The sequence below is a fragment of the Radiomyces spectabilis genome (genome assembly GCF_025331425.1).
Source record: "Radiomyces spectabilis strain NRRL 2753 chromosome Unknown BYT42scaffold_15, whole genome shotgun sequence".
NCBI lineage: Eukaryota > Fungi > Mucoromycota > Mucoromycetes > Mucorales > Radiomycetaceae > Radiomyces > Radiomyces spectabilis.
Genome location: NW_026251940.1, coordinates 590,002 through 615,837, shown reverse-complemented (window position 1 = coordinate 615,837; position 25,836 = coordinate 590,002). Strand labels below are relative to the sequence as shown.

At 43.3% G+C, this 25,836-nt stretch overlaps 6 protein-coding genes across 6 annotated transcripts; 4 read left to right on the top strand and 2 right to left on the bottom strand.

Annotated features, from left to right (window-relative positions):
• Window positions 1-2,973: 2,973 nt before the first annotated feature.
• Window positions 2,974-3,739, bottom strand: BYT42DRAFT_587066 (uncharacterized protein). The gene is made up of 2 exons (XM_051570136.1): window positions 3,433-3,739; window positions 2,974-3,364 (listed from the first exon to the last, which is right to left on the bottom strand). Exons 1-2 carry the CDS (start codon window positions 3,589-3,591, stop codon window positions 3,248-3,250), a joined length of 276 nt encoding a protein of 91 aa, XP_051419188.1. The 5' UTR covers window positions 3,592-3,739; the 3' UTR covers window positions 2,974-3,247.
• Window positions 3,740-5,555: 1,816 nt separating this feature from the next.
• On the top strand, window positions 5,556-6,620 carry BYT42DRAFT_587064 (uncharacterized protein). Its single transcript, XM_051570135.1, has 3 exons — window positions 5,556-5,745; window positions 5,801-5,977; window positions 6,047-6,620. The coding sequence occupies exons 1-3, from the start codon at window positions 5,620-5,622 to the stop codon at window positions 6,203-6,205; spliced, it is 462 nt and encodes a 153-aa protein (XP_051419187.1). The 5' UTR covers window positions 5,556-5,619; the 3' UTR covers window positions 6,206-6,620.
• A 4,750-nt stretch (window positions 6,621-11,370) lies between these two features.
• BYT42DRAFT_504535 (Prefoldin beta-like protein) lies at window positions 11,371-11,923 on the top strand (the record flags this gene model as incomplete). The annotated part of the gene is made up of 4 exons (XM_051564977.1): window positions 11,371-11,412; window positions 11,473-11,549; window positions 11,628-11,751; window positions 11,819-11,923. The coding sequence occupies 4 exons, from the start codon at window positions 11,371-11,373 to the stop codon at window positions 11,921-11,923; spliced, it is 348 nt and encodes a 115-aa protein (XP_051419186.1).
• Window positions 11,924-12,879: 956 nt separating this feature from the next.
• On the top strand, window positions 12,880-14,781 carry BYT42DRAFT_587032 (WD40-repeat-containing domain protein). The gene is made up of 8 exons (XM_051570134.1): window positions 12,880-13,035; window positions 13,090-13,205; window positions 13,267-13,426; window positions 13,490-13,731; window positions 13,805-14,076; window positions 14,165-14,326; window positions 14,379-14,480; window positions 14,553-14,781. The coding sequence occupies exons 1-8, from the start codon at window positions 12,900-12,902 to the stop codon at window positions 14,596-14,598; spliced, it is 1,236 nt and encodes a 411-aa protein (XP_051419185.1). The 5' UTR covers window positions 12,880-12,899; the 3' UTR covers window positions 14,599-14,781.
• A 461-nt stretch (window positions 14,782-15,242) lies between these two features.
• Window positions 15,243-17,735, top strand: BYT42DRAFT_504283 (P-loop containing nucleoside triphosphate hydrolase protein; the record flags this gene model as incomplete). Its single annotated transcript, XM_051564960.1, has 10 exons — window positions 15,243-15,268; window positions 15,329-15,562; window positions 15,718-15,923; window positions 15,982-15,983; window positions 16,057-16,153; window positions 16,220-16,538; window positions 16,603-16,676; window positions 16,742-16,785; window positions 16,850-17,501; window positions 17,563-17,735. 10 exons carry the CDS (start codon window positions 15,243-15,245, stop codon window positions 17,733-17,735), a joined length of 1,827 nt encoding a protein of 608 aa, XP_051419184.1.
• Window positions 17,736-18,035: 300 nt separating this feature from the next.
• BYT42DRAFT_618085 (uncharacterized protein) lies at window positions 18,036-25,668 on the bottom strand (the record flags this gene model as incomplete). Its single annotated transcript, XM_051572245.1, has 10 exons — window positions 18,036-18,283; window positions 18,347-18,508; window positions 18,567-18,657; window positions 18,730-18,858; window positions 18,929-19,032; window positions 19,095-19,265; window positions 19,326-19,615; window positions 19,693-19,810; window positions 19,881-24,842; window positions 25,005-25,668. 10 exons carry the CDS (start codon window positions 25,666-25,668, stop codon window positions 18,036-18,038), a joined length of 6,939 nt encoding a protein of 2,312 aa, XP_051419183.1.
• Window positions 25,669-25,836: the final 168 nt, after the last annotated feature.

Genomic DNA, 25,836 nt, shown 5'->3' with positions numbered 1-25,836 from the left:
ATAACTTTCAGTCCTGCGAATTAAGATTTGGAGTTTCCTATTGACACAGTCTTCTTGAAAAAGGTTTGTAATATCTAAGGTGCCACAAGCTTTTCTGGTGACCTAGTTAGTCCATTTGGCTGTTTAAAGTTTGTCACGTTTCGTCCGTCATTCGGGTCGCCGTTCGTTTCCTTATGTTATATCATGTCCAAGCGATCACAATCATAATTATACCCTGCTCCAGGTATAGCGGACAAAAGGAAGATAAGTACTTGAGAATTTGTAGCTTCTATCCCTCTGAGAGATATTGATCCTCATCTTTTCGTACCTGTGGTCTAATGAGCGGTTCCGTTGCTTAGCTCCAGCCGAATTCTGGCGCCACTTTATTCAACTAGGGCCTCATGTGGAAAAATCGATTTCTCTGGGAAAGGACTCTCGAACATGCTCCACCTCTTCTGTGAAGTGAATCGACGATATGTCTCTACTATTTGGGCACAAGACGGCGACAAAAAAAATCGATATTGTGCTCCAAATACTGATCGACAGGGACGGTGACAATGTTCGGAAGCTGAGTAAGGAAATGTGTAAAGTTTAGCCAATCAATTGTACAAAATTGATCCATGAAAGTTTGACGCATGTTACAAATTTGCACTGTAGCCAATGTTCATCTTTTCTCTTTCTGAAAACATTTGTCTTATCGGACTCCCTCAGCCTTCTTTCTCAAAGTGAACCTTTGATATCTGCCTTCCCTTCCAATCGAAGCTGCGCTCATTACGTCTCCCTGGAAAGCAACAGCAACTCTGAAACGAATTTGCGGTCGCTGGTTACGCCATGTTTCGATCTTGAACATATTTTGATCTGTCTACCGAAAACACTCAAAGCACACGCTCCACAATTGCCATACTTGGCGGTCGATTGCAGTAAATATGCGTCTTCTCGTTTACATTTACGAAGAGAGAGAATGGCAAAACACATCATGGCGACCAGGTTTACGAGAGATCTTATTACGTGGTTTGGAGAACACACCTGATGACTGTATCATAGCAACATTTGACAACCAGCATTGGACTTTGGAGATCCTTTCACTGCAAAATTGGATGGCTTGAGTAATTCCTGTCTATGTGAGTCGGTTTCCACGGCCAGGATTACGCAAATTATACCTGCACGACTCTGTAGTATTTGAAAATGACGATCTATTGCTTTCTCGAAAACGCACCCTTGATAGAATGGCTCTCGCATTGGCAACTTTTTCTGTGCTTTTTCCATCAACGTAAAAAAGACTACGTTGCTCAAAAAACTTCGGCTGGTCGGATACGCATATGACACCCAAAAATGTGGCATCGTTGAGGGTTGGAGAATTGAACATTCAGGAGCGGGGCAGGGTAAGAAATGACAATGAAGGACAACCTAGTCTCACACAAAGTAGGAAGCAGCCAGATGGTAGGGCATCCAATTCTCAACTGGGAAAAATTCGTCCTTTATTGTTGCAAGATCGAAACGGGGTGATAAAAGTACATGAAACAATGAAGTATATGCAAGAACAGGACAAGAAAAGGATGGGGCAGTTCCATCTTCAATCCGATGGATGGTCGCGTTCCAATCTGTAGAGCCAATCACTTTATCCAGGGACAACAATCAGAGTTGGAAAACTTTCAATTCAGAACAACCTTGTTTTTCGTGACATGATTTCGTTTATGTTAATGTCATAAAAATATACAGTAGTCTATTTGAAGACCCACGAAGCTTAAAGCGGATCATCCTTATTTTTCCTGAAATAAAAACAGAAAAAAGGAAAAATAAGGATGAGAAACGACAGCTTGAAAAAAGCGGGGTCCGTCATGTGCTTCGTTGTTGAATGAAAATGGGCTCCCCATCCAAACTTCGACCAGGAGCCATATGGAATCGGACAATCCAAAGAGCGTATCCTTTTTTTTCCGCAGTTTCATTTTACCCTCGTTGTCTGGGAATATGTATACAAGAGATAGATCGTTGCCAAGGGGAACAAAATAGCGTTAAGTGAAGAGATCTTCAATGATGCCTTGGTGAACCACGGTAAAAGATCGTTTCCACCAGTTATGCAAATTTTTGTGGATATGATAAAACCGGGAACTCCAATTTCACCAGACGGCTTCTTCCATTTCCACCGTCTTCAATGTACATGGTTTTGAGGCTTTCTCATGCTAATGCAAAAAGCTCAACAGTTTTGTCGACTGCTTCCTGCATAATCGCCCCTGTTTTTACGGCGCTTCCTCATCTCGTTGTAACTTGTCAAACGTCTTTGTTCGGTTCGTTGGAGCTCTGTTGTATCGTGATATATCATTGGCCCTTAATTTCTTTTTTTACTGCGAATTGAGCTGATGTTTTGCTGCATTTCACGAAACCCTTTGAATTGACTGGGTAACGGCAGTCTCCAGGAGTCTAAATCGCGTCTGTCAAGGCTCTTGCCTTTTTCCCGAACCTCCATCCTACCTTTCAAGAATTTTTCCCTTAGAGGTTGTCTTTTTCTTCTTTTTTCATTTCTCATTTTTCATTTTTCATTTTTGGGAAGTCGAACCAAAAGTAAGCTGAAAGACCGTTTATGCTGAGAATAAAAAATTCGTACACTGATTTCTTATAACAGTTTATCAATGATTGTTCCGCGCGTGTTTGGCACGATGACCCACGCTGCATGGCACTACATAGTCTGTCGTGCCCACGGTGCTGCCGGGCAACGAAGGGTTATTGAGGCTTAAGGGTAAGTTAACTAGGTCCACGTTTCGCTATCCTGACCTGCTATATTTCCCCAATTTTTTCTTACATAATTTGACTTGTTGATTTTTCATTTGCTGCTTCTCCAATTTTCATCATCTGACATTTTTTTAATTTTTGTGACTTCAAAGGCGAATAAAGTATGTGCGCTTATTCACCCAAAACATCGAAACAAACGACAAAAAATCCGAATAAAGGGGTATAGTAATGATCCAAACTTATGGATTACGATGGTAACATATTATGGTACACATAGCGAAATGATCATGCTTGGACCAAAAAAATCATGCCATCACATCGTGTGGTTTATTTAACAATCACCTCTTTTGGGGGGATTGATCCTCAAGGATGATGTGTGTCCCATCCCCACAGCCGCGTCCATGAAATACCCGCCCCAAATCCAATGTTCCCGACTCATTGTCCAAGTCCCATGTTTGAAAGAGTATGCTGAGCAATATGTTTATATAATTTTGTACACTTGCAAGACCGAGTTTAGCTGAGGTTTAGAGAGTATAGGTGGTTACTTTGAGTTCTTGCCAACGGTTTGCTGCAGTTCTTCCAAGTCCTTCTTGAGTGATTCAGCGGTCTTCTCATGCTTAGCTAAAGCCTCACGTAGAGCCTTGATCTTTTCGGAATCCTAGATTGAAGAACCAATCCAGTAAACAAATGAATGTATACCCAAGAGAAGGAGCGAATTAAACTTACATGCATACGAGCCCACTGGTTCTCAACAGCCTTTTCCTTGTCGCCAAAACCTCCACGGGACGAAGCAGTGGCACCTTCACTGCCGCTTTGATAAGAGTTGAAGCGGCGAGAGACACGGGAGGTTGCGGATGAAATACGAGTAATTGATTTTCTGAACATTTTGTGTAAAATAGAGGGTAAAGAGTGGTACTGTTGAACCTGACGCAGGCCCCTGGTTCAAGAGAATTTCTATAGGTGAGCGTGCGATGAGCTTTACGTCATCTGTCCGTAACTGAAACATTAGCTTTTTTGGACTTCCTGAGAAAAACGTTCTATGTGTGACTCCCTTTTCTGTGCATCCGCCACTTTTTGAAATGCCGAATTTATGCCCGACAATACCTCCACTCTCCATCAGGCCATTTCCTCAAATAAAAAACAATTTTCCATGGAAGAAGATCAAATTTGTTTGGAAATGAGTGTCAATCGATTCCCTATTTTTCTTAGTAGTATATGCACATTGCATTGACAGTATGACGGAAATTACTCTTTTGAATTTTTGTCTTTTTTCTCCTCAAATTGCCGAACGGTGATCGAATTCACTTCGCCGAACATTCTAAATTTACACCCGTTACACAGCCTTTGAAAAGAATCGTCATCAGCTTATGCGATAGTGCACTGAAAAAAACGAACAGAAATTTTGTTACCGCAACGGCCCGAAGCAGACGATAGTGTGAGTCATTTTTTTCTACATTCAAAGTTACGGCTGTAGACAAAGCTCAATAATAACATCTTGTATGCGGAGTTAAGAAATTCTTGTGGGGTTCGACTGTTTGACTCTAGTGATATTATGTCCCTTGGCAACAACTTATGGCAGCGGTTGATTGTCATGGCCCAAAATGAACCAGAGTTAGAATACTGTGTGTCGGCCCATTTCACAGGAAATGGTATGCAAATGCCATTTTAGACTTTTAAGTTCGTCCACTTTCAACATACTATGACGTTGCCACGGTCTGTTCTATGACTATCGTTATCCTCAATTGCTTTTTTCCGAGAGGCTTTTGAGCGCCCTCGGTTCAACGATGTCCTTGAATTACTTGGCAACGAGAACGAGAGCGAGGACTCAGTAGCACGATCCACTAGAAATTCATTTATTGCCAACATCTTGACCTAAAATCTGAAGCTTTCTTTTTTGCCATCTTGCGACAGGCAACTTTAGTGGCTTTATAAATTTCGCTGCATTAAGTAAGAGCATCCCGTTCTGCTGTAAGTATGATGCTCATAGCAAAAAAATTATTTGAACACATTACAAAGCTAGTTCTGTCGTCCATTCGTGGATACAGGAACTGGCAGTGATAACAAATGAACGTGGGATGAGCGTCCTTGCGGCGTTATTGGTAGTCATCGAGTAGAAAGTCGGACCGGGAAGTTGCAGCATTGAGATACGATTGGACATTGCATGTTAGTGGGCCTAAACGGGTCTAAAACTTATCTAGAATTACGAAACACAAGGCGGAACTCGGCATTTTCAGTTTTTGAAAAGCTTAAATCGATACTCGGACGAAGTTTCATCAACGAGGCAACATTTCTGTAATACAGCCATATCACGCAGGTTGAAAATAGTAAAATCACGGACAGTCGCTAGTAGTATTCATGAGTCTGGAGCAACTGCGGATAGGTTCATACATCAGTATTTTTCAAGCGCTCAAAAACAATCTTTATGTATTGTTCTTTCGAAATAGAAATAACTGGTTTCATGCAGCTCCTAAAAGAGACTGAATTTCTTCAACCCATCAGAAAGCGGTTCAGCATCATCTTTATCGGCCTCCTTTATGATCTAGTTCTTTCGCGTCAGGTCTGTGATTCTTAATCCGAGCAAACCTAAAATGGATTACTTGGGCTTATGAAGCTCGATCGTAAGTGCATGCATAAAGACCCGGGGACGTACAGCAACGGTATCTGTGAACAAATTGATCGGGATCAGAACTCTACAGTTTTCCCCCTTAATAATCGATTGGTCGCATGGTGAATCACGACAAAGTCGTCAACTGTTCTGTGTGACTGACCTTCCATCAAACATGATCGAACCCGCAGATTCTTTTTTTTTTTTTTTTTTTTTTTTTTTTTTTTTTTTATATCTGCATCTCTTTCTTTCTTTCATACTTTCATATTGCAACTAGTACATTCTCCGATCAGAATTTTACCCTTACGATGAACGCTGCGGAAGGCTTCTCTTCAGGATACCGTTTCATGCCGCTATCGATCAGAGACTACAATTACTCACAAAGTCGAATAAAAATGACAACAATCCTACGACCAGAATATACCTCCTACCGGGTAAGGATCCAGATTTCCCACAGTAAGAATGCCGTATTGATGGGCCCAAAAATAGCAACTTCTTCGAAGATTAGCCGAAGAATATACCTTATTAAAGAGGGATGCAAACAATCTAACGCTGTTGCGTTGGATAGATTCCAACAGTTCATTTTCATCTCCGCCCATCAACAATGAACTGACTTGGAACAAGTGCTTCGCGTTTGTTACGCCTTATTTTGCAGAAGCGAAACAGGTAATGTATCGATCAGCGAATACGATATTCTTAGTTTGCTTACTGTAACTTTATCGATTTTCTGTATAGATGATACTCCTTCCGGTCGCATCGCATCAAATTGGTACTATACGATCTTGTCGAATACTTTTCGGTAGTGTGTTAAACATACACTTCTGCAGCATATGTGCGAATAATGAGCCTGGGGGTTTTCTATTTCCTGAACGAGGCATGGGCGTCAGGCCATAATACCTGCAGGCTTGAAGATTGGTAAAGAACATACAGGAAAATTTCGTGACTTGGCTAAGCAAGATATGATCATAGCATATGAAGCGTGGCGGTCTGCCACGCTTCATCGCCAGAAGCTCTTTCGAAAATCCTACCGTAATCAGCCATTCAAAGAAGATAAATGGGAAACGATTTTCGGCTTAGATAAGTTTGTCCAAAGCGGTTGCGATACTCTCAAGCGGAAACAAGTAATGACAATGACTGATATACCTTGAAAACCAACTATCCTGGTCCTTTTCTGCGATAAAAAACAAAACAGCTGGTTTCATTGTCATAGCCCTTTTTCTGTTAGCCAATCAGGTAACGTTTATCCTTTTCGGCATTGCATCGTAATCATTGTCTAACACTGTTGCTCAGGAGATAATACTCAAAAATTATACACCATGATCGTAACTTTCCTTTTAGACGAGTTTAATTACCATAACATTAATCAATATAAATATCCACAGAGCTGAAAAGAATAAACGGCATATTCTTCTTTCTTGATCTTATTGTACTTTTAATCCGCTCTTGCTATCTGACCATTGGTAATCCAGCTCATATCGACAACAATATCATGAAGCACACTCAATTCGCCAACAGCATTGAAACGGATGGAGTGATGACCAGCATTAAGTTCGACCGGGGCAAGTTCTTCTTTAGTTGGAGCTGTGTATCTCATTCAGATGATCTCAGCGACGTCGTCATGTAGCCCCTTATCCCTCGTCCAAAAAGGAGTTTGATTTGCTTCTGCGACGGCCGGACATGATCAGCTGGACCCGAGGCCTCTATCATTTAAGAAAAGAGCCGACCGGTCTTGATTCTACAGCCCGCGTCATCGGCATTGATCCCGCTAATTCTATTGATAATTGCGAAACCATTTCACATACAACTTAATTGATGAGATGATAGGCCTGCGATCCATTATCACAAGCTGTGATACGGAGAGAGTCCTGCACCCCAAGGAACGAAGAAATCATGTCCTCAATATTACTAATGCTGAATATCAATAAGTAAAACTGTTCGATACTTATGAGACCGACTCGTATGTAATTCATTATTCGCTGTGCTTAGACAGCGGAGCTGTTTGACTGGGCCACGCAAATCGAACTGCAAAACAGAGTGTGCCAACATCCAACCGTCATACGAGGAACTGAAAGCAGCACCATCTACAGTGCCAACCATGGAAAGGTTCAGGCGCTATATAGAGGCTCTTAGACGCATTCATAAGACGTAAGTATAAAGAGAATGCGAGAAAGATATGGTGTAAACTTAGTATGATCCGTTTGTAGTTTGACCGAGACCAGTGTTCCATCATCGATCACCATTACTATCCTGTTAAACGGTCTTATACAGTGACCCTCGGTAGCATATAAATACCCTCAAGCAATAAAATCTCAACCTTATTAAAATGTTTGCCTCTGAGTTGCCATATTTGGATATATTCCACCGTCACATTTGTTTGCCGACAAAAAACCGCTGATGATTGGGTAGTTTCAAACTCAATGAACGTTGATTGGATAAAACTGTTGTAATCACATGATTTACGATAAGATCTGAGCGGATGTTGGATTATGGCTCCTGATTTGTGCTTCCTTTTGTGAATAGATAGACCGTGATACATACACGGATGCAAGAGATCGTGTTGCTTTGCATTATCCAGGCCTGTTCCTTTCTTCTTTCTTATTCTTCCTCTGTAAAACTAATTCAATGTCATCTTCAAACGTTTATTGTGCTTCTTGCAGTTTGCCAGGACATGCTCGCTCCACCAACCGCAACTGCCCCAACAACCCTCGACGTGCCCAACAAAGTAGAATTACTACAACCGAGGACCAAGCGAAGTCCGTTGCAGAGCTTGCCAACAACTGGGTCACCAGCGTTCCAACCATTTCGCTTGCCCGTTGAATCCAGCAAGATTGGCTATGAGGCTGGCTGGAGAAGTGACACTACGGAACGTATTCGTACTTTATCTGCGCCCGTTGCCCAAGCAGATTTCGACCATCATGCTAATACGCTGTCAAGTGAACAATCAGGAACGCTCAACAGTGGCCGAAATAACGAGTGAGAACTTCCAGAGAGACATATCTTGGGACGCATGGATGCCGTGTGCAATTTCTGCCAGGCACACATGTGGCTCAAAGAGCGTATGTCTGGATCCATCGCTAATCCACAGTTCCAGGTCTGCTGTGCTCAAAGGTTCCGTTGTGCTTCCGCCTTTGGAGCCTACACCTCCTACAATTGCGCGTCTTCTTCGTGGCAACACCGACAATGGAGGAGATTTCCGTGAGCAGATCCGCGGCTACAACACGAATCTCAGTTTCACTTCCCTAGGTGCTCAAATTGACGAGTCAGTGGCCAACAATCGCAGTGGAGCTTACTGCTATCCCATCCAAGGAGGCATCTATCATCGGATCGGTGGCCTGCTTCCGCCAACGGACAACCATACTCCTGCATTTGCTCAACTGTATATTTACGACTCTGACACCCAGTTGGCACACCGAAACGCTGTGACGCCCTATTTACAAAATGCAACACTGCTATTGGAAAATTAGGGCAATTTGTAAATCACATGATCTACACTAAGTTATAAGGACCTGTTAAACCTTTTTTTCATCTTTCAACCATGCCTCGCTGCCCACTTTCACGATAATAGGCGAAACAATCAGCAGCAAGATACCGTTTGTACCAGTTGTGGTTAAACAGAGCATTGTCGTCTTTCGAATAAAAATGTGAGTAGAGCTCTTTTTGAAGAAAAGTGGTTGATGATACGACTGGCGTTCTTCTGTAGCATCATTCAATTTGTTGGTTTTTTTGTCAGTTATACTATATATGACCTTTCATTCTCTTTCAATTTTCAATGAATCGAATAATACATAAGCAGACGTGCTTCGATCTATGAATTCATGCATCAGTGGGGTGACTATTGTTTCATCCATGGAGAATCATATATTTTTGTCTTCTTATCTTTTTTCTTTTGCTTTTCTCTCTCTCTTTCTGTTTGCTTGATAAACCCTCACTATCATTGTATCAAGATCCCATCCGCATCCATTATCCAGACCATTCTTATCCCGTGTATATAACTTGGTTGAATCGACTACAATCCTCAAAAAGGTAAGGCGTCGAGTGGTCCACCATCGATTTTGCTCCGGCAAAACAGACTCACCCCTCCTTTGCTTCCATCCTTCTTCCAGCTTCCGGTTTCCGTTTCTTTTCGCCTGATAAGTTCTGGATGCTACAAGTTGACTTTCTCTCGCCATCCATCCATCCATCTGGCGAAACTGGATGACGTCAAAGGTCATCGTTGGTGGTGTGGCTCTCTTTTTCATCGGAAAAATGCTTACGTGTCCTCTTCATGTTCCTCTCCTTTGGATTGCTTCTCATGATATGGTATTCGAGATGTCTTCCCGATTATTGTATTTTGTAGTTCATAGTTTGTATTTTGTATTTTATATTTCATGTACATATTCTTTTCGCAGTCTTTTCCTCTTTTTTTCCCACAGGGTTTTTTAGGAGGTTTTTACTGACGCGACCATTGTTTTTTTTATCATCATGTACTTTATTTGTTTTTCTTCTTTTTATTCGGGGGACTCTCGATATCTGGAATCCAGCTCGAAATTACCGTCACTTCTGGCCACGTCAATATTTTTTTGCCTGCTCAAGCTGACACCACCGATCCATCGCTTAACTGTCCCTGGAAGCAAGTTTATTTTCCGCATCGAAGAAGAAGCTTACCTGGCGGTCCGTATTCATCTTTTTTTTTCCGGTACACCATTTGGTTCAAAGGCAAGTCCAATTTCTTTTCCTTTGCTATGATGTAATGAACGTATACTAATTCAAACTTTTTTTCAATGTCATATAATCCAAGTCATGTCAAGCGATCAATGGCTATCGAAAACTCAAATAACAAAGGTAAAATATCTTGACGAAAATTTGAATCAATCAAAGAGCTTACTAACTCATTTTTTTTAAATACCCAACATACCCACACATCTTTGTAGATCTATCATAGCCTGGGCGGGATGGAACTGAGGGGGGAACCAGTGCTGCTTTGCGCGTGTTCAGAAACAAATCACGACGCATGGTATTGCCATAAGGTTGTCATTAATATACCGAAGTTCCGTCAAGAGTTCTCGCCCAGGTTATGCCGTGTATGCGTTAGGCTTTTTGTCTGACGAAAGTCGCTCAATGTAAGAGGGCGACCTCCGGTGGCAGGCGGCATCCATTGCACAGCGGGTGTACGGCTTGTTATCTTGTTACAATCCACTTTCTGCCTGGTCTTTTCTCGAGCCTAATCGTGGTCTCCCCATGAAAGCATCTACACTTTCTTGTTTCGCCCTCTCTCACCTTGTTTATTTCTAGACTTAGCCTTGTCCCCATTGTCCCGCATCATAGTTTAACATATTCATGATCTATATTCCGCAAATAGTAGTAAATGTTCCGATACCAATAGGTCCCCTCCCCCAGTGGGAGCATAAAGATTCACACACATGCCGCAGTCGAGAAAGAAAAAAGCTCGCAATATGAGTTCATGCCGAGTTCGATAGTAGCATTTTAGGAACGCAAAAAAGTTTTAAACCAATCATAACGATACGCGTCCCTCCCGATCAGTGTACGGCATGGTGATCAAGAAATATTCTAGAGCGTATTGTTCGTCAAAAGAGTCACCCAGGGGTTGCGAAAGTTCTTCCTCGAAAAGCTTGGTAGTTTGTGTTGACAAATACCCAGCCAGCAAGGTCTGCAGTCGCTCATTTGAAAGTATTGGTGCTGATATAATAAGCAGCCCGATTTTGCCATGGTCTTATTTACCATGTCGATTACGTTCAGAGTGCAAGTCGGCCGGTATATTGGTAAGTAGAACCAAGGAATTCTGAAAGGGAATTGATAATGACTATCAGTGATCGTTTTATTGAACTAGAATTGGGACGGCCATGTAAACGCTGCCAGTAATATGACACAAATTCTCACAGATCAGGTCTTGTCAAAGTGCCACTTGGTTGAGTCCTTTTTTTGCATGCCTGGTTAGCTGTAGTTGAAAAAAAGATCAAAGTAAGGTAATTTGATGACGTGCGCGAAGGCTATAAAAAAAGCTCCGCCCCGTGAAAAAGATTCTGGCAACGCGATAGGAACAAAGGTTCCCGAGAAAAGCCATGTCAAATAAGAAGCCTTCAGAAGCTGAGCTTACGCAGCAGGTAGGAAGATCCCTCAAATTGACAGGAATGCCGTTTCATTTTGATTGACATGTTGTATAGTATAACCAATACAAAAATGAGCTGCAATCAGTGGCTCAAAAAATTGGCGAATTGGAATCAGAAGTAGAAGAGCACAAGTAAGGACGGAACGACATCATCAACCTTAGGATGAACTGTAAAATTAGGGCGTATAACCTATATTTCGATGTTTGCAGATTGGTCATTGACAGCATTTCGCCTTTGGAACCGGAGCGCAAGTGCTTCCGCATGGTAGGCGGCGTGCTCGTGGAAAGAACAGTTAAGGAGGTTTTGCCCGCGTTGGAAACAAACTATAATGGGGTGAGTACAGCAGTAAAACAATCATGTAGCATGTGCGGTTCTGACACAATGAATTTTTACACGCCAGATTCAACAAGTGATCCAATCATTACTGCAATCTTATAAGCGCAAGGAGCAAGAATTTGTGGAATTTCAAAAGAAGCATAATATTCAAGTTGTGGCAAGACAGTAAATTGTAAATACACATTAATCCGACCCAGTGCATTATGTATTGTTGCATTTTATCATGTGTTACTTGCGAATAGCCACACCTTTGCCATACCATCAGCAATCAGTTAATCCTAAACCTACCCTTTTCTGTTTCAACGAATCATGATGCTTGCTAATATCGCGCAACTAGGCAACCATTGCGAATATATTTTAGTGCACATAATGGAAGAGCGTAGCAACTTCATAATTTGACTAGAACTCCTCCGCAAACCCAGTGCATAAATCAAGTTCACTCCAGTGCTGCGTCGTTGCATGCAATGGCCATCTTTGTGAGCGTAGGTTGTGCGCGTTCAAATTTTGAAAGATGGGATCAAGATGATAGCCTGGTTCAATCGAATCTAGGAGGATTTCTCATATTCAGACCAGCGTGAGTGTCTCGTCCCACCTATTTTTCAAAAGTTGAAGGCATTTTGCGATATGATAGTTTATCTTTTTTTTGTTAGGAACATCATAGACCAAGCTTGAAGCTGCAATGCTTAACTGTTATAGAGTCTTTATTATTAATCTTCCTCGCATATCTTATTTGATTTGGCTGTTATGGTAGTCAGTTTTATAAAGTACATCGTCGTAAAATTAGAAAGCTTCAATTCACTCTGATACTCGCATGCTACTGTCTTTCCTTATCTGTAACCGTTTACGTGGTCCCTGTCATATTGGTGGATCCTTTAAGCAGAGGATTCGCGATATTAGAAAGATATGCTTACGCAGAAAGAGATATTCTCTGGTTAGGATTTCTGCCTGTGACTTCAGGGTCACTAGACAGTAAAGCGAAGTGTGATGGCATTGATGAGGACATCTCGTACGTGATGCGTCTTTTCCCGCACACACACACTGATGACGTCGATGATGGTTGAATTTTTTCCTTTTTCAGATATGATAACCATCAGCCCAGCTTTGAAGCGCAGTTTTTTCTTTTCCAGTCATCCCATGTGCATGTCATGAACCTCAGTCACATGTCAAATAAAGAGCTCGTCTTTCTCAATTTCAACCAGGACTTCAACTGTATAGCGGTCGGTACCAAGAACGGATACAGATTATACAACTGCGACCCGTTTGGCAAATGTTATTCTAAATGTAAGGCTGCATTTCTTAACTGAAAAAGCAAAGACATTGACATCTTGAGCATAGCCGGCGAAGGAACTAGCATTGTCGAGATGCTTTTTTGTACTTCCTTGGTCGCGCTAGTAGGCACTGCTGAACAAAAGTCGTTTTCACAACGGCACCTGAAAATTATCAATACCAAGGTAAGTAGACTCGCTTGACTCTATTTCACCATTTATTCACACTTGTTTAACTATTCTACAGAGACAATCCACTATTTGCGAGTTAACGTTCCCTACTCCCATCCTGGCCGTTAAAATGAACCGAAGACGACTGATTGTTGTGCTGGAAGAAAAAATATTTATTTACGATATCAGCAACATGAAGCTGCTTTATACATTGGATACTGCTCCTAATCCTTTAGGTAAGGTATCGCGTGATGCATCAGCCGTTGATTGACTTGGAGCTGACGTACTGCGATCAAAAGCCATCTGTTCCCTTTCTCCCTCCAGCGAAAACTGTTATATCGCCTACCCTTCAAGAAATGTAACTGATTCATCTTATACCTACCGCCAGCAAACATCTGCTTCCTCTCACATCACAGGCGATGTTGAAATATTCGACGCATTGGATCTTCGCATTGTTGGTATCGTGCAAGCGCATAAATCCCATGTGAGCTGTATAACGATCAATGCAGATGGTACCCTGCTGGCGACTTCAAGCGAAAAGGTAAACGGCGGAGGAACACAGATTTGACCATGCTGGTTGGTGGAGATTTTTAATGAGCGGCATGATTTTTTAGGGCACGGTCATTCGAGTCTTCTCGATTCCAGATGGCGCAAAAATATACCAGTTTCGACGAGGATCGTATCCAGCGAAAATATACTCTATCGCCTTCAATCTTGTCAGCACGCTGTTATGTGTGTCAAGTGATACGGAAACGGTTCACATTTTCAAATTATCCGCAGGGGGTTCGCCCAATGTCAATGGCACAGATGGATACAGTGAAAATTCACAAGATTATGAAGAGCCGCAGCCTCACAGTGATTCTCGCAGCAGAAGTTCAAGCGTTGGGTAGGGGGCTCTACAGATTAACAACATATATATGTGTGGTGGCCGATGATGATGACCTCATTCCTCCATCTTTCGTCTTGCTTTCTAGTCAAATGTTGCGAAGGTCATCCATGAATATTGGACGTAATATAGCGGGGAGCGTAGGTTCATATCTACCAGAGTCTTTAACGGAGATGTGGGAACCTGCTCGAGATTTTGCATCTTTAAAGTTGCCTAGTACAGGCGTTCGAAGCTTAGTAGCTCTTAGCAGGTGAGCTCAACAAACTGGGTTGTTTTTGAACCAACGACTAACGATCCTGTAGCACAACGCCACAGGTAATGGTTGTGACATCGGAAGGGTTTTTCTACCAATACAGCATCGATCTGGAGAACGGTGGTGATTGCGTACTCCAAAATCAGCTCAGGTATGTATTGGAAAGTTCATGATATTTGTGATGGTCACTTAATTTATCATTTCGTTGATATTCCCATCGCAGCCTTTTGGAACCTACAGACGAGTTGGAAGAGTTTAATGGAGAATAATGACGAGAAACCATCCTTGAGAATAGTCGTCAAAAAGGCGGCTGATTTTTATATATACCAAGTTTTCTCCTTTGATTGTTTTCCTTTAGCATAAATATAATTCCATGTAAACGATCCAATTGACTTGGACGAATGTTTCTCAACAAAGAAAGGTAGTCATTCGCACAATCATCTCTTAGAAATATGCCTTGCAACGACTTCCAGCGATTGCACGATAGAGTCTACCAATTGAACTTTCAGAGCTAAAAAAGAAGCTGGAGTTATCACAGCATCGGTTCTTCTACGTTATCTCGCATAAGAACTTTTGTAAAGTGAATCTTTTGGCTAGTGATTTATCTTGTTTTCAAGATGAGCATTGAATCAGAAGCGGAGTTCAAGTCCAAGAACTTTGCAGACATGAAACTTCGCTGTTCGTCCAAGCATTTATTGCGCATACATTATGGAACATTTCCTGGATCACCAATTAAACTTAGTTCGAGAGGAGAAGCGCATCGATGTCGAAGAGACAGCCGAACTTTTATCTTCGTATACCCCAGTTCAACTGCAGAAGCGAGGCATCGCCCTGATCGGTTTGAGAATCGCAGGTAGACGCAGCAAGAACGTATCCGTATACATGCAAGAGCTAAGGGATTTATATATTAGGCATGCGTACCGGCTTGGGCGGTAAAAGGTGAAAAGCAGGATATTAGTTAATAATAGACTTTTTCATGACGTTCTGATTGTGCTTTAGTTTGATAGATCTGGAGCTTGCCAATCCCAGCAAACAATCTTCCACGTTGCCCACGCACAAGTTCACTACCGGAGACATTGTGGGCTTGGATGAGTATAGGAAGGACAAACCGCCAAAAAAGACAATCAACTGGTCAGGGGTTGTCTTGAGGGTCACCGATACGAAAATCACTGTGGCTTTATCTCAGGAAAACGACGACGCTATTCCAACCGAGGTGCAGGAACGATGCCAGATGTAAGCGAAGCGCACAATATCCTTTATCTATATCTCATCAATTTACACGTGTTTCTCAGCGTTAAACTTGCGAATAATGTCACCTACGAAAGGTAAGCCTTGAAAACCCAGTCGAAGAAAATAAGAGTAGCAACAGCTCATGGGCATCGAAATAGAATGATGAAAGCACTCGAGCGCTTAAAAGAGCAGGGTGAATCCGGTTGTTCCGACTTGGCACAAGTATTGTTTGGCTTGCGTGCCCCATCTGCAGTGCAGGATCAAGAAATTACCTTTTTTGATGAGACACTCAATGCTTCTCAAAAAGAAGCAGTCAAGTTTGCTTTGGGATCTCCAGAAGTTGCCTTGGTTCACGGTCCACCAGGTAAAGCATAATATGTCATTTCATAAATCATGATGTTCAGTAATTGACTGATGCGTAGGGGTACGGTATTACAGTTTATTGCAACTGAATTTTCGTAACATGATATGGGTTTATTCAACGTGAATTCTTATAGACGGGTAAAACCTATACACTGGTGGAAATCATCCGTCAACTGGCTGTTGTGCAGGGCAAAAGGGTTCTTGTTTGTGGTCCCTCCAATATCTCTGTTGGTAATGTTATTCTGGTCTACAATTGATTGTAATTTTTTTCGTTTACTGACACTTCTGATCGTTGAGCAGACAATCTCGTAGAAAGACTAGCTCGTCATCGAATGAACCTTGTACGTATTGGCCATCCTGCACGTATCCTTCCAACTGTTCTCGAGCACTCGCTGGATATTATCACTCGCACATGTGATTCCGGACAAATTATTGCCGATTTACGTCGCGAAATGGACGACACACTCGCGAAAGTCGGAAAAACAAGAAATCGATCCGATCGACGCGTCTTATATAACCATTTGAAAGATTTACGCAAAGATTATCGTGCAAGAGAACGCAAAGTCGTGGATGAAGTCGTGCAAGGAGCACAGGTCGTCATTTCGACCTTGAATGGGTATATTTCTCAACCTCGATCAAAACATCTCGTATGTAGCTAACTGTATTCTTGAACGTCATAGATGCGCGAGTAGAAATATGCTGAAACGTGAGTTTGATGTTGTCATTATTGATGAAGCTACACAGGCACTGGAAGGTGAGGATTGCATGTTATAGGATAGGCCGGAAGAACCTTGGACTAAAAAGGATTCTCATCATCAGCTGAATGTTGGATTGCTTTGCTCAAGGGCAAAAAAGCCATCCTTGTAAGTATAAAGTTATACGGTGAACTTTTCTCTATTATTCTGACACAGCCTAATTTGATGACAGGCGGGTGATCATCTACAATTGCCTCCGACCGTCAAATCGCCGACAGATCTCAACAAGAAATCAAGCAAATCACCCAAACAAGGAACACAGTCGTCTGATTTAACGGTGACAATGTTCGATCGACTGTTGAAGATGTACGGAAAGAAGATCAAAAAAATGCTCGTTGTGCAATATCGAATGCATCGCAAAATTATGGAATTCAGCTCTCGGGAACTATATGAGAACAAGCTCGTGGCTGATGATAGTGTGGCAGAACATCTCCTGAGCGATCTTCCAGAGGTTCAATCATCCGAAGATACGGATATGCCCATCGTTATGATAGATACTAGCGATACAGGACTGGGACATGAAATCACAGACGATGCTCAGGAAGAACAGAGTAAAGCCAACGAACTGGAGGTGGAGCTCGTTGTCAAACATGTACATCGATTAATAGAGGATGGGTTACAAGAAGATCAAATTGGCGTCATCACACCCTATGCGGCACAAGTGACACGCCTAATACACGAAGTACGCGAAAAATGGCCGGGAATTGAAATTGGTACAGTTGACGGTTTCCAAGGTCGAGAAAAGGAAGCCATTCTTCTTTCTCTCGTGCGATCCAACGATGAAGGTCAAGTAGGTTTTCTAGCGGAAAAACGCCGTCTTAACGGTAAGTGTCAACTTGAGTTCTCGACTATTTTGTACGCTGCACTGTATTCATCGATTATTAGTGGCTATGACTCGAGCAAAACGACATTTATGTGTTGTATGCGATTCGGATACTCTTTCCGGTTCTCGCGGAAGCGGTGATCCGGCATCTTCGAGATTCGACGGCGGCTTTTTGAAACGATGGATGAACTGGCTGAGCGAGGAAGCTGATCTTCGGTTTAGCGAATCTGTGTAGCCATGTCCAACCTCCCCGCATATAACCTATTACCTTCCTCAAAATCATATTTGACACTAAAAAAAAGCAACATTTTACATGATGCATACACGTGTACAAACAACTTGATATACGAGGGCTCGCTTATCTTTATACACGACGGAGATGTATTGTTACCGTAGTATTCAATGCGTTGGTGGTGCGAACAATGTTTTATAGAGATGAAGTACACGGCGAATGATACAAAATGTGACATATGCATATCGCATAATAAAGAATTTCAGAGTTTTAGGTTAATGCCCCCGAAGAATGTGACAAAATCTATGCTGCATTTTCCATGGTTGAATGATGGTGATGTGCATGATGGTTTACATCGTAGTGGTTACGCATGTGTTTCGTGGCCCAAAAATCAGGAACAGTAAAAAAGTAACGGTCCATAGCCTCTCTGAAACGCAGGCGATACTGTCTTGGAGAGATGATGGTAGGTTCTTTACCACCACCACCCAATATACCAGACTCCTTGACCCAGCTCTCCAGTTTTTTATCCCACGTAAATGTGCGGATAAAATCTAGAACAACATGCATTCAATGAGCTTGGTGCATTGAGCACGCACCTGTATATCCTCACTTACCAACAATGCCAACTACGAGTTCTTGCCTTTCTTCATCAACACCAACAAGCAAAGAATAGTCCATGACATCGAGTCGAGAAAGAAATAGGGTATCGTTATGTAGCGAGCCACGTAGCATTTCCTTAGAATGAGATCGCAAAAATAAAGGAGATTGAAACATCACTAGAAATCGATTCATTAGCAACCTGGCAAATGCAAGAAAAATGAAAAGATACTATACGCTCCACCATATTCTCGTCCAGGAGGACTTCATTTTCTTTCCCTGTTACTTGGACGTGCCGATTCCGCATGGATCCTTTCAAATCAAAAATCTAAATAAAATGGGACACCATGTTATAAGGATGAAATAGTACGTTTGTTTTTGCACGAAGAGGAGCTGTTACCTTTTTGACCACCCGCTGATAAAACAGATTCTCCATAACAAGAATATCCATTCGCATAGATCTTCCTGTCGTGGTGTTTTTGAAGCCAATACGGTATAAGCCAAAAATTTTACTAAGCACCGTGGGTAACTATGGCATTGAACCATTAGATTGCCGATTTACGAGTTAAATCGAGCATTTTTGTGGCCGCCATGTTTACCTCATGGAAAAATGCTTCCGACATGTACTGGAAATAAGATGGTGCAAAGCGTAGAAAAGCATCCATTTCGTACTTTGATATCTGTTTAATCAAAAACCGATCATCTACCGAATTTAAGTGAGTAATACATTCAAGCACAATGTTGATCGCATTCAAGTGTACGTACCTTTTGTCTTTAGAAAGACTGATCCTGACTTGCCACCCGAAGAGTCCCACTTGCAGCAACTAGCCAAAGACGATACAAAACTTTCATCGCAACCGCAATTTCGACGCAATGCATCAAATTGTTCGGCAAAAAATATCTTGCAGAAAAACTTTGTGGTGCCATCCGTAAAATCTGTCATACATGATCAGCCTTACTACCCTCATACTCAAAAAAAAAGACAGATAGACTTACAGTATTTCACATGGATACCGGACTTGCTACGCAGTGTGCGTTCAATAAACACGCCAGAGGCCATGCCAGACGTTGTCGAGGATGCTTCGCCAGCATCTGTCATTGATGCTGCGCCTGTAGCAGACTTTTCACCATCTTCGGACAAACTCACTTCCTCGGCATATCCTTCTCGGATTTCCTGCAACTTTTCTAGGTAATCATCGCAGCTGAGCGTGTAGGCAACAATTGTGCTCGGCTCATCTTCCCCCACGACGATAAGTGAACCGGGAAACACGTGTTCCAGTGGCGATCTATCCGAGAAAAAAAATAGGAACCTGAATTAATCTTCTGATGCAATTTAACTGTGAAGAGTAATTCGCATAATTACAATGGATACTCCAGCGGTAATAGGTTACCGAGTCCCTTCTCTGCAAGCATACTTGTGATGGCGCGAATAAATGAATTGCGCTCAGGACCACTAGACGTTAGTTCCAGACCTGCATTATCTACCAACACATTTAGGATTAACTGAGACAATTGAAACACGGATCGTTATCATACGCATTTTGAACCGACCTAGAGTTGTTTGCTTTGGCACATCCAACAACGAAGCGCTGGGACTGACCATATTTGAATTATCGGTATCGACCATCTTGGTGCGCGCTGCTTGACTATCCTCAGGATCAAAACTCAAATGTGGCAACGTAGTGCCAAGGATGCCCAAAGGATCGCGAGAGTAAGGTGGCGGCATATCTTCGCGACCGAGTGATTCGTCGTATTCATCCGTACGTGTCAGAGAAAATGTTCGATTCAAAGATTGGTGTTGATTTGCTCCGTCTTCGTCGTCTAACTCAACATCGGTAGCATCATCAAGCTCGAGAACCGGAAACTCGTCATCTGATTCGTCACGTACTAGTTCATTTATAGTAGTATATACTTCAATGGATGATTTGCTAGGCAACCGCTGTCGTATACCACGCGCTTTGGCATGGTTGAGAAAAGCCTTTGAAAATCGTATTTTCGAGCTACCGGAAGAAGCTGCTGGGCCTGTTTTGGTCGATTTGGCTGCTTCTGGTTCACCTATTGCTTCCGCTTTGGTCTGCAGTTTGTTTCCCGTATTGGTAGGTCGAGGACGTGACCTTGGATGAGAGAGATTGCCTCGCTCACTTGATCCGCGAAAACCATAACGATATCCGCTCAACGGAAGTTCCTTTCGAGGAGTCCATTCTGGCAGAGCCATGCCTCTCAGAGGATTCAGACTATTGGCGGTCTTCTTGACCGGTACCGGTGCAGGTTTTACCTCATTCATGGCTGTCGGACGCTTGCGATTGGAAGTACGGGAAGGCTCGGGGATGCGAGACGCTAATAAGCTACCTGAAGGTGACGGAGAACTTTTGGATTTGGATATTTGAGTGTCGTTTAATAACTCTGTCAGACGTTTGCAAGCGTTAGACGACAACAGCGGTAGAACAGCAGCGCGATGATCCAATAGCGGCATACGTGGGCCGGTAGATCCAAAGTCTTTCTTATTTCCAGGCCTCGTCAAATCGGTGCTTGTTCCTTCCGTATCTGTTGCTGATTTCCATGAACCGGAGTTTTGTTTGAGATTGTCTTTCATGAGCTCCAAGGATAATCGTCTAGCTACGCTGGGGTCAAGTAGCTGGGATGCTGCATCTTCTTCAATTTTCTCGATCGTCTCTTGAATGGGGCCCATGCCACGTTTTTTAGCCGCGTTCAGTTGCTGATCATGCATCTCTTGCAGAAGACTGTTCAGGCGTTCCTCTTCTTCGAGCCAAGGAGAAGCAGTAGTAGGCGATTCTCCCAGTAATGGTAGTTGTTTCAGCGGCGATAATGGAGCGCCAACAGAAGCGTCAGTCACAGTACCAGAAACACCGTACAGATCGGTAGGGCCATCATCCAGTCCCACATCGAGCAATGGTAAATCCACCGCCTCTGTTGCTCGTTTGGTTCGCAAATCGAGGCTCGAAACCGGTGTACTGAGCATAATGGAATCGGCAGGCAGCATCTTCTTCAAATGGCTTGCTGTGAGGCGACGCAATTCCCGTTCCGGACGAACATACTGTTTCACAAATTCGGCATACTCTATATCCCATTGCATCACATTCATCTGCAGCTTGATACGAACTTGGTTCAAGCTAAGGGTGTCTGTACTGGACGTCGTAGCGTATACTGACTGTAAAAACTGGAGCATCTGTTTCTTTTCACCAGTAACACGTCGCGACATTTCTTGCAACTGCTCTTTGCATGATTCCACCATGCTGGGCTGAACAATGTCAAGAGAAAAGAGTTTGTTCCGTTCAACGAGAGACTCGTAGTATTTGGTAATTTTGGTCCGCGTGGATTCAAGCAAACTATCTTTGGCCGCTCGTTGGCTGTCAGAGTTGACATAAAGATGCATAGGAGGCACATGCACCTCATAAGGTTCGATGGCTTCATATTGGAACCGCGCAGTATAGCCATTGACACCAAAATAATGCACATAGTCCTTAAACATGTTATGGGAGCAGCCTTCCGTCTTCCATGTCGTGTCGGAAACGTGGTAAAACATGAGCTCGAGAAACTTGCCAAAAGAATATTTCCAACTATTTTCTGACATGGGAACCAGGGATGTATGCATTGAGCAGTATTTGCAATAACTCCACGTAAGAATACTGTTTGTGAGGATAGGTTGTGCGCATTCGAACTGTTCAATTTCAACATTGATGCGTGCGTTGCCATGAGCATAAGATCGATAGTGCTGAAGCATGGTTCGCTCACACATACTGGACGGACACAGAAGCTGAGCATCGGCGGCGATATCCTCAATATACTGTCCAAGCGTCAAGTCAGAGTCCGGGCGATAATACTCGAACATGCGCATTTCGGGGCCTTGGCAAGGGACAGTGGTTACTTTACACACGCTAGTATATAAGACGACGAATTGCTGATGATACGAGGGGGACAGGTTATCGGGAGCATCTCCAATGTAAGCTTCAAGTGCTCGCCAGCGTTGATGATGCTCTTCCAATAACTGATCAAATTCAGGATCGGCGCAGATAACTTGTTCAAAGGCGCGGAAAAAGTTGGGAGTGCTCGACAAAGTGACGGGGGCATCCGCTGGCAGTTCACTCAGTTTCTTGCAGCGGATAATCTTGATCAGCTTTCTCTGCGTTTCTTTCAGTCGAAGCAACAGGTAGGGCTCAGGAAATTGCACAATAGGTGAAGCAGACAGCGTAGCCGTGACGTGTTGTTGAATGGAGTTATTGATCGGTGTAAGCCATGGGTCGTCATCGTCAATTTTATCATCGGGGCGAGGCGAATCGTGCGTCGTATTACCCGCCTTTTTCTCCTGTTGCTGTACTCGACTATGCGCTTGTTCCTTGTCGGTCGTCTCCGCTTTCACCTCCTTATTTGCAGTATTGGCTTGAATCGCTCCATCTCGCTCCTCCGGCTTGATGTCTCCTGGCTCTGCGACGAGATTGGGCTTGATAAAAGCATTGCGCATCTTGGAGAAATCACGTAGTAAAAAGGACTCGAGTTTCAGATTGTGAACGACAAAGACCATGAAATCGAGGATCCGTTTGACGGCACAGAGAGTTTCTACTCTTCCACCACGTAGGATGATGGTGGCACCCAAGTCAGGAGGGCACTGGTCAAACTTGAGAAACGTTTTTCGTCTGTTTTCGATCCATTCGTGGACGATGGTCTGTGTCTCGAACAATTCACAGTGACCCAGATTCAAACCCTCTTTGCTAAGCTGCAGGAAGGAAGAAACAATACTTGCGCCTGTGCAACGAGCTACTGCATCCAACACACTAAGCTTAACGTTGTAGACAACGACAATGTTGGCTTTGAGAAGAAAATCAAGGGCCAATCTGGACACATTGGAACTGGAAAGGACGATATTTGGTTTGAGAGCCACAATGCGGTTGATAAGCTTCTCCAGATATTCCTTTTCTTGAGCTAAAACTGGCTTGATGGATTGGAATTGATGTTCTCCGCGTGATGATCCGCGCGACCATTCAAGTGGGAAAAGCAAGATCAAGATCTGAGGGTTGTTGATTGTCTTGACCATCTTTTTATGTGCCACATTCTTTGAACATACGACGCCTTTGACATAGAAACTGTCACTTGGTAGACCACCAGCAATCTTTTTGATCTTGATATAGTGTCTGATGTCGATTTCATCGCCGTCGCGAATATCTGGATGCACATTGTCAGAGACTTTAAGCAGCAAGTTCATCAACACTTGTTCCCATTCATCGCAATGTTCTCGAATATCGTCATTTGTCTCGCTGAGCATATGTCGTAACATTTTGCGCATGTGTTCCAGTGCGCTCGCGTTCAGTTCGATGGTCAATGGAACGGAAGAAGCGCGGCGGTGGCGAGATTTTAGAGAGGACAGAGGTCTGGTACGGTTGGGAAACTCGAGAGAATCTCGCAAAGGATGTGATCCATCTGCAACAGGACTGACGAGCATACTAGTACCATTATCCGTCAATGAGGAGAGTCCGAGATCCTTGGTGCTATCTAGCCACGACGTCGTGATGGGCGCGTTTCGCATCAAGCTTTGCGTTCGCAAGCGAATGGGCCGATTTGGACCGTTGACAACACTGAAGCGCCGTCGCAATGAATTTGATCGTTCGCGAGCTCGGAGTTCATCGGTTCGCGTTAACCGAATTTTTGGCGACGGATGGCCATCTTCATCGCTCGTTCCGCTCTCAGCTTTTAATGAGATGCCATTGGCAAGAAGATCATCTGTTAAAAACCCACTGAAAATGCCTGAATTGGGCCGTTCCGAATGTCCACCCAAGAAATTTAATAAGTTTTGAGCATTATTATCCCATCCCGCATGATCATCATCTTCATCATCGGAAAGCGAAAGTGTGTATTCATTCGAAGGCAAAATCGTCCCTCCAGCGCTATCTAAGCATGGCGAATGCATGGTAATTGAATTGCGACGAAAGGGAAGGGGAGATCCCAACTGTTTGGTATCCGGCTGCAGAAAACTGGTATCGATGCCGAGATTATTTGCTGTGCTGGTCCTTGATCGAGGTTTCTTGAGTAACGTATTCGTCGCCAGCAATAGTTTTTTTAGTCCGGTATCAGATTCCTGAGTCGGTAAAATGGGAGATCCAGGCATATGTGTAGCAGGCATGCTGGTAGACAACGCCGAGGAAGAAGAGGGTTTCGTATAGGGTAATAAAGTGCCTGTGGGTATCTCGAGTGAAAATGTCGTGGAATGTTCACCGCCGTACAGCTCGTTCTGACGACCTTTCACAGTAGTGGTGGGAATCTGCATCTGAGGTACAACTGATAGAGGCTTTTGATCTAATAACACGGGTGGCAATTGAAGCATTGCCTCGGTATCTGCGGGTTTGCTTGCTGAATAGATGTAAGCTTCCTGAAGCGAGGATTCCTGCTCTTGCGCTTCTAATTTGGAAAAGCAATAATTGCATACACGAAGCTGGATCCCGGTTTGACTGATTCGTTCGCCACGAATGATCTGGGAAGCGCATTTGGAGCAGAAGATTTGGCCTGAAGAAAAAAATAACATGCATACATGCATCATTGAATATCATCTGATTGGCTGACTATAATGCATGAATTCGAGATGTCGCAAAAACTTACCACAGATCCGACAATGATGTCTCCGTCGAAAAAAATTAAAGTGGGCACCGCACTCAAAGCATTCTTTACAGTGCTCGTCGGGCATCCAGTATTCTCTATTGGATTTGTCGCCACGTAAACGATTTAGAATGCGACTGAGAGAATTTGAGTTGGAAACAGAGAAAGTTGTCATGACAGATTGTGTGTCACTGTCACAGGACGATGTCTTTGTCATTGGTTCACCGAGGAGCCCAGAGTCAGTGGATAAACGTGGAGGAAGCATAGGTGATAAGATATGGTTGGATGTGGTGGCGAGATCGGAGAGCCGCGGCATAATCGCCGTTGGCGGAGATCGACCGTGATGATGATGAAGACTAACAGCATCGGGAGGTGTAGGCGGTATAACATGCAATTCCTGACGTTCGATTTCTTCACTTGTCGTACTCAGTGGCTTCAAGTGAGCGGTTTGAGTTGCAGTAGGTATGTTAAGCGCTGAATTTTCGTTTTCTTTGAGATACGTGTCTGTTTCCTTAGTACCGCTGTCGTCGTCTGGTCGGGGAACCGATTGCAACGACGATCGAGCGGAAGCGTGCGCTGGGGTATATGGAGATGGGCTCGAAACGGCGGTCCTAAACTTGGACAGAAACTTGGACAAAACTCCTTCCTGATCCGTCTCAGTTTCTGTATCGTCGCAGAGGTCAAAGGTCGTCAGAGTCGAAACATCATCGTATGCAAAGCGAGAAATGGCCTCCATATTGCTTATTGATGCCATTCGACAATGAATGTGCGGCAGCCAAAGTCTGCGTGAATGTCTAAAACGTTTACTATTGCCAAGTTACACCGAGCTACAGTTTTTTTTAAGGAATGCCAGATTTTGAAAGCTCAATGATTTTCTGCGTGTCCACTGAAATTTTGTGTGAAA